At 51.1% G+C, this 7,732-nt stretch overlaps 1 protein-coding gene across 3 annotated transcripts in view; it reads right to left on the bottom strand.

Moving 5' to 3' along the window:
- Positions 1-35: 35 nt before the first annotated feature.
- Positions 36-7,732, bottom strand: part of LDLR (low density lipoprotein receptor) — a 34,132-nt gene continuing 26,435 nt past the window's right edge. For all 3 annotated transcript variants that reach the window (XM_086409381.1, XM_086409382.1, XM_086409383.1), the window contains 6 exons: positions 7,214-7,355; positions 6,947-7,099; positions 6,343-6,462; positions 3,919-3,996; positions 2,458-2,615; positions 36-1,799 (listed from right to left, as the gene is read on the bottom strand). In XM_086409381.1, the coding sequence (XP_086265507.1) occupies positions 1,764-1,799; positions 2,458-2,615; positions 3,919-3,996; positions 6,343-6,462; positions 6,947-7,099; positions 7,214-7,355 (687 nt within the window). In that variant the 3' untranslated portion in view covers positions 36-1,763. The remainder of the gene's footprint in view (positions 1,800-2,457; positions 2,616-3,918; positions 3,997-6,342; positions 6,463-6,946; positions 7,100-7,213; positions 7,356-7,732) is intronic.

Here is a 7,732-nt window from a genome sequence, read left to right as displayed (position 1 = left end):
GATGGAGGGAGCCAGAGAAAGGCAGAAGAAAGCACTTCCGATTTAGTCAAATACTTTATTTAAGAAATATAATCGATCACAGTAAGGCATTCAGGCTATAAAAACATTCTATACAGTGGTTTAAAAAGCGACACCCATCCTCAAAAAGCAACCCATATATACAACACAGAACCTGATTCTCTTGAAGAGGGCTGTGCACGGCACGCTCAAATAAGCTTTGTACAGAAAGACGAGGCATCTTTGCAGCAACCAGGATTTGCAAAAATAAATAGATCTTTCTTTTATATATATACACATAAGTGAGAAATGTTTCAACAAATATACAAAGTGCAAACATAACAAAAAGTCCCCACTGTCTGCACAGCGGTGGTGGGGGTGTTATTTACATGCTTCAGAAAGAGAAAAGGTGTTCACAGTCTCCGGCAGGGGTGCCCGTGTTCTGTGGTTGTACGGTAGTCAACCCACTCAGACGTTTCCATGGGAGGCTGCTCCCCATCCAACCCCCACCCCCCAGTGGTCATAAATATGATACGTGTGGCAATTTCAGAAAGCATTCTTGTTTAATGAATCCCATGAAATTCCCGAGCCCAGAGCACATCTTACAGGGCAGACCTGCCATGCATGTTTCAGATGGACACCAGCCAACCATGACGGGCTTGTCGGGGATATGAATGGCTCAGTGGCCTCTGCCTAGAAGTGGAAACAGTAGGCAGATCGTCTAGTCGTAATTTTGGCTTTGAAGTCATGATGAAGCCACCGCGCACACGTCTCCCTACGTGCTGGGAGAGGGGCCAGGTCTGGGAGAAGGGCCGGGTCGGTACCAGTCATCAATCCAGACTCTTTGCAGCCAGAAGGGAACCAGAACGGAAAGTAGTGCAAAATAATAATAGAATGTCGACTTTACGCAGTGTTCGACCCTGAACTGGAAAAGTGCAAGGGGCGGGGCTGGGGTCCAGACACCCACTCCCGGACAGAAGGATACAGTTAGAGGTGGGAGCTGCTCATCTTCACGCACAAAGTAAGGGGGTCTCAGGCACTTAATACACGAACGTTAAGGGCGACTGGTGGCTCGCATTTGTTTTCTCTGGGGATGATCGGGGTTTTGGTGAATGAATAGGGTTCAGCGGGTGCCACTCCTGGAAGGTTGGACCCAGGGTCCCCTCCTGGCTTAAGTGGAGGACAAACCCAGCTTGGAAAACCCTAGTTTGATCCTGACCAGGGGGTGGCAGACCAAATCTGGCCATCCCGCAGGCTTGCCTGGCAGAAGTAAACACGTTCAGTCCTGAGTGTGGGGCCTGGGCTAGAGGGTGGGTGGCAACAGCAGCCACCTGGGACCCTGTGGGTAGCACCTGCTCTCGTGCATTCAAAGCCACTAGCTTTCCGGCTCCACGTCCCTCCGTCATTCCCTCCAGGGAGGAGTGTGTCTAGAAGGAGAGCAGCTCAGAGATTCCCGGAGAGGACAGATTCCCCAGCTGTTCTGCCTTTCTCCTTCACGTGTGAAGAAAGGAAGAAAAAAAAGCAACCCAACTGCCGCCCGTGGGCACCGTCTGAAGCCTGTTCTGCCTCCCAGAAAAATAAATATATAAAACAAAGCTCTGGCAGACGGGCAGACAGTGCCTGGGCGGCAGTCCCCAACAGCGCTTTTGGCGCGGAAGTCTCAGGAAGGGTTGGGAGCAGGTCAAGGGTCAGGGGAGAAAGTGTTCTTGCTGCCTTTGAGTGACTGGCAGCAGGTTCGGGGGACGGAGAGGACTCAAGGCAGCAGCTCACGCCACGTCATCCTCCAAGCTGACCATCTGTCTCTGTCAACAAAGCAGTAAACGCCGGAAACGATCAGCCCAACATCTAGTAAACATGGCCACAAGCCACCCACGCCTGACTCTCTCCTGGTCCCCCAGGCCACCCCCCTCATTATCGCTGGACCCGCACAAAGGCCTCCACCCTCGTCTCGGGGCTCTGGGACTTGGCCCAGGCCTATTCCTCACACAACCACCAGGGGCGCCCGTGAGCACCCGAGTCTGATCAGGTGGCTCCGTGGAGCCCATCTCACTCCCAGCAATGGCGCTCTCATAGGCCCACAGCGTCCTGCTCCATCTGCCCCTTCCCCTCCCACTCTCCGCCCCTCGCACACACAGGCAGGGTTCAGCCACATGGCGTTTGCACAGGTGGTGCCTGCTGCACTGCGTACACTCCCTATTCAAGAAAGCCTTCCGGGCCACCTTATCTGAAGTCGCCTCCCCTCCTTCCCAGCCCTCCCACAAAAAAACTCAGCCCCCCTTCCGGCTTTCACCCTTGGACCTATGTTCCCTTGGCTTATCCTCTGGCCCTGCCGCGCCCCAACCCGCCACCTGCCACTCCGTGAGATCGTCCGCTCTCGAGGAGGGCCTGGCCTTTAGGAGGCATGAGGAACACTCAGCCAGCCAGCCGGGTGCCGGCGAGGTCCCCAGCGGGGCGGCTCACCGAGGGGTAGGTGTAGCCGTCCTGGCTGCGGAAGATGTGGACCTCGTCCTCCGTGGTCTTCTGGTACACGGGGTTGTCGAAGTTGATGCTGTTGATGCTCTTCAGCCGCCAGTTCTTCCAGAGGAGGAAGGTTCCGAAGGCCAGGAGGATGAGCAGTGCTGAGGGGAGAGGGGAGGGGTGCCGCCTTCAGACGCCAGGCCCTTTCACGGGGAAATGTTTTTGTTCCCAATTTATTATTTGTATTTTTCCAATCTTCCTAATACTTGGGACTTTTCTGGTGGTCCAGCAGTTAAGACCCACTGCAGGGGAAGTGGGTTCCAACCCTAGTAGGTGAACTAAGATCTTCCCAAATGCCCCACAAAACATAAAAAAAAGACAATACTTGCCCAGTGTTAAAAAAAAAAAAATCCATCAGTGAGTATAAGAAATCTCTAGCTTGAAGACCACTGTGACTGCCTCGCCCCCCCAAACCTATTGTTGGGTATATAGCAGGCTTGCATTATGAGGCACTGGGTCAGGGGCTGCCCGTCTCTTGAGATCAAAGGTTTAGGACACATTCCCAGTGACCGGGGAGGTCACTGGTGGAATTCTTCAACCTCTTCTGCATTTGATGACAAGAAGGCTATTGTCAATCTTCCATGTTTCTTGTGTGTTAGTCACACATCAGTTACTTCGTTTCACAAATGGGATTGTTCTCAATATTCGGGGCCACCATGGCACACTCTGCTTCTGCATGAATGTGGATAACGTGGGATCCCTCTTTGCATCATTGATGGTGGGTCTTGGGGTGCCGTTTCCTGAAAAGATCCTGGCTGGTGCCCAGAGGGTGGGAAGATGCCAGGTGGGCATCACCCTGGGGCAGCCCCAAGGGAGGTGAGGGCCTCCCTGGGCAAGTGTATCAACCCACAGCTGGACAACTGGTGGGGACTTAGATCTCTGGTCTCTGTGAAAGGACACCATGAAAGGATTTTTTTTTTTTCAAAAAGGAAAGTGGGTATAATGCAAACCAAGTCATGATTGACAGGTGAGGACAGGAAAGTAGAAATCGCCAAACTGCCCCCTGAAACAGAACAACTCATCGGGAGGTACCCCTGCTGGTGCTTTCCCATCCTTTGGGTGTTGATGAAAGTGCCTATCAATCACAGCGGGAACCCTGGCCCAGTTCCCCTTCCTCCCCTGTGACATCTCAGATGTCCCACTCTGCTCTCAGCTCCAAGGGGGCGGATGTTTGTTTCTCTCTGGGCTCTGTCCCCAGTGCTCAGAAATGGCCTTGGTATACAGTAGTCGCTCAACTATACTTGTTTAGTGAATGAAGCTAGGAAGGGGGTTGCTCAGTGATAAACAGGACACACAATGGGGCCAGCCGATTACTGGAGGGAAGGTGGACCAGAACAGCTTGCCGGGAGCTGAAGTCATTTTGCAGGAAGCAAGGAGCCAGGGGAGGACCGGCCACAGGCTTACCGATGGGGAGGACGATGTATAGGGCACCCACGCTCCTGGGCCTCTCCGTGTCCGCTTGGCTGGCAACGTCACCCTGGCCTGTAGTAGACAAGGGAGAAAGTGAGGCCCAGATGCACCGTGAAAGGGTGGGAAACACAGGTATATGATGTCAACATGCAGAGGAGAACACCCGACACTTCCCAGTGTCTTCAAACGTCCAAAGGAAGTTGGAGTATCTCCCAGGCTTGAACAGTGCAGACTGGCTTCTGTCCAGGCCTCGCCTGTGGGCAATTGGGAGTATGGCCCGAATTTAAGAGGGTCCTGTAGGCTCGTGTTATGAGGCACTAGGGAAGGCAGATGCCGGCCTCTGAGACCAAAACTTGTGGATACATTCCCAGGGCTGGAGAGGTCACTGATGGAATTTTTCAACCTGCTTTTGCATTGATGTTGTTGTTTAGTTGCTAAGTCATGTCCCCCAGGCTCCTCTGCCCATGGGATTTCCCAGGCAAAAATACTGGAGTGGATTACCATGTCCTTCTCCAGATCTTCCTGATTAGGGATTGAACTCACATCTCCTGCATCGGCAGATGAGCCACCCGGGAAGCCCCTGCATTTGATGACAAGGAGCCTATTGTGGATGAGGGCAGGGGTCACCTTCTGTCCCCGTAATTCTCAGCAATTTCAGTGCTTGGGTTGGATCGCACCAAAGACCCATAGTCCTGTGCCAGCTGGCCCCAGCTAATAAATATTTGGGGAAGGGACTTCCCTAGTGGGCCAGTGGGTAGGACTTCATCTTCCAATGCAGGGAGTGTGGGTTTGATCCTTGGTTGGGAAGCTAAGATCCCACATGCCTCACCACCAAGAAACCAAAACATGAAACAGAAACAATATTGTAAGAAATTCAATAAAGACTTAAAAAAAAATGGTCCACATCAAAAAAAACTAACAAAAAAAGATATTGGAGGTGACATCGTTATATAATCACATGTGTGCACCTGGGCCAGACAACGTGAGGGCCCGTGTGAGTGAAAATATAAAGGCCTCCAAACAGGCTAATGCTCTGCGAAGACCACACGAGTAACATCCGAGCCACACGATAAGCCAGTGAGCAGTAATGACCATCACCATTTATATTCAAATCCGTATCGACCAGCTGTCATACATGCTTTGGACAGAGTTTGTACCCAGTTTTACGTTTGCGCTTATTTAAGAAACCTCACCACAAAAATAATTTAGGGCAGTAGCAGCAGTGTCCTTGAGAAATTTTTCTTTTAAAAGAGCTCCTTTGCCAAATTCGAGAAGCCCCAGATGGACCCGTCTGTGAAATGGTATTTCAAGCAGTGGCACTTCAATCGAAAACGGTTCTGGGCCTCTCTCTACCATACAGTTCCTGTTGTATCCCCTTTATGGTGGAACAAAGGATTCAGTTACTTTGAAAGGGGAAAAAAAAATGTCTGAAACTTGCTAATGTGCTTTTTTTTTGTTTTTCCTGGCCAGAAAAGCCTGTGCTGTTTCCGGACTGCTCAAAAACAGGGCCGGGCGCCCTCTGCTGGACAAATCAGTGAACGGCGGGTTTCCAATCAATCAAGCTGGGGAGGTGGTAGAGTTAAGACCTTGAGGGCAGGCTAAGAAGGGAACTGGGGACTCGCCTCAGTCACAAAATTTGAAGGGATTCCCCCCCAAACTCAGTAAACCAGTAACATTATAATGCATTTTTTAAAATATCAAAATTAATGCCAATGGAAACTCCCTGGCTGATGGTCCAGTGGTTAGGATTCCACCCTCATTGCTGAGGGTCTGGGTTCAATCCTTGGTTGGGGAACCAAGATCTCACAAGCCACGTGGCATGGCCAAGAAAAAAAAGAAAAAGAAAAGAAAACAAAAATTAATGCCAATATCTCATGAAGAACAAAAGAGCAAAATTTTTAGGAAAACAGGATCTGATGATACACTTTGCAAAACCTGCCTCATTGGGACCAAGCAAACTTTATTTATCAGGACTGTCCCCACAGGCCACAATTTGATTATTTGATTTAAAAATAATAATGCATTAGAAATAAATTAATTTTTAAAGTGTAAAAGAAAACCTAAAACCTGAAAAAAAAATTGCATTAAACTATTATCTGAGTCCTTGATTTTCTGGTGCCCCCTTTAGGCGCTACCCCAGGGAGTACCTGACCTGCCTCACACTAGTCCTGGCCTTGCTGGGCAGACACCTTAAACTTCAGGTTCTTCCCATGCTCATGTGATCCCCACTTTTCCAGGGAGGTGGGCAGGCACTGTTATTAGCTCCAGGTAGGGAAACTGAGGCTTCAGACAGGCACAAGCCATGCCAGAGACAGTCAGCCAAAGAACCAAGACTAAATCCACTCTGTCTCTTCACAGAGATGCTGGTTATCAATGAATTGGTGCAGGGAGCGGAGGGTAGGTGGCCTCAGGCTTTACCTTGTTGGGACATTGTCACCGACTCGGCTGTGGTGAGCTCAGGGCTGGCCATGCGCTTCGGCCCCACAGCTGTCGAGCTGACCGTGGAGGGTCCTCGGGTGGTCACTGCAGATTCAGACTCTGAAAGAATAAACATTTCCTGAGTGTCCTGTGGCCTGAGAGCCAATGAGAGTTGTGCTGCTGCTGAAAACAGGTAAGAAGCAAGTGCCATGGGCCACAGAAAAAACTGAAGACAAATGCAGTGAAAATACAAACCCACTAGTGTCTATGTTATTATAGTACACGTTGTCTTTCAAAAGGGAGATTCGTAAGTGCTACAGACACACTGACCCCCAGCAGGGACTTTCTCTGAGGATGCAGAGACTGAAAGAGGGGCCGCATTCTCCCTTAATGTCTGCAGCTAAAATCAGGGCCTCCCCGCCAAAGAGGGCTGGGACAGAGAGAACTGGACCTGAGTCCGTCTCCCTGCTAGTCAGTGCTGATGTACCCAGCATTTGAGAAAAGCCTTACAACAGCCTCCAGGGGCCTTGCTCTCCCATTTGACAGATGAGCAAAGAAAGGCTGCAGGGCCGACCCTCAAGGGTGGCAGAAGGCCGATCCCCACCTGTGAGGCAGCTTCTCATGTCCTTGGCCAGCAGCATGCCGTCGGGGCAGGCACACGTGAACTTGGGTGAGCGGGGGTTGATCTGTGGGGCCGGCAGACACAGGTACTGGCAGCCACCATTGCGGAGGGCAGTCCTCTCACACCAGTTCACCCCTGCGGCGGGAAAAGGCAGGGAGGCAGGATGAGAATGAGGTCAGAAAAATTCTGGAACATTCCAGAGCACAGGCAGAGAAGCGGAGGTAGTGAGGGAGGCCACCCCATCTTTACCTCTCGGCTGCGTGAGGTTGTGGAAAAGGACAATGTCCTCCGGCGATAACAGGTTTTCTGCCATCAGGCTGATGTCTGAGCCTGTGAGGCGGTTGGCACTAAAAATGGCTTCGTTGATAACATCCGTCCAAAATACTTTATCCTACAGGGGCATAAGGAATGACATATCCCCATCAGCCATAGGGGACACGACCACTGGTTCCACACCCCTCCAAATGGGTCCACGGGAGTGCGGCTGGTAGGGCGAGGGAGAAAGGAGAGGTCATAGGTAATGTTGGGGGCTTTAGGACTTGGGCATTCTGCTCCCCGAAGGAGGAAGGGCCCCACCCTGAGGACCCAGCACCAGGGAAAATCATCGGCTCCCCCGAGCTCCTGCCCTGACTTGCAAGCCTGAACTGCATGCAGGTGTGTGTCGGGGGAAGAAAACTGAGTTTTGGGTTATAAACTCTCACAGAGCTGCCTGGCCATCTCTCTCTTCCAGAGCCTTTTTTCTTTAAAAATTTCTTAATTTAAAATAAG

The sequence above is a fragment of the Bos grunniens genome, chromosome 7 (genome assembly GCF_055505025.1).
Source record: "Bos grunniens cultivar Pamir isolate PY7600 chromosome 7, Bosgru_T2T1.0, whole genome shotgun sequence".
Lineage (NCBI taxonomy): Eukaryota > Metazoa > Chordata > Mammalia > Artiodactyla > Bovidae > Bos > Bos grunniens.
The sequence above is the reverse complement of the archived record's forward strand: the minus strand, read 5'-3'. Positions and strand labels throughout refer to the sequence as shown.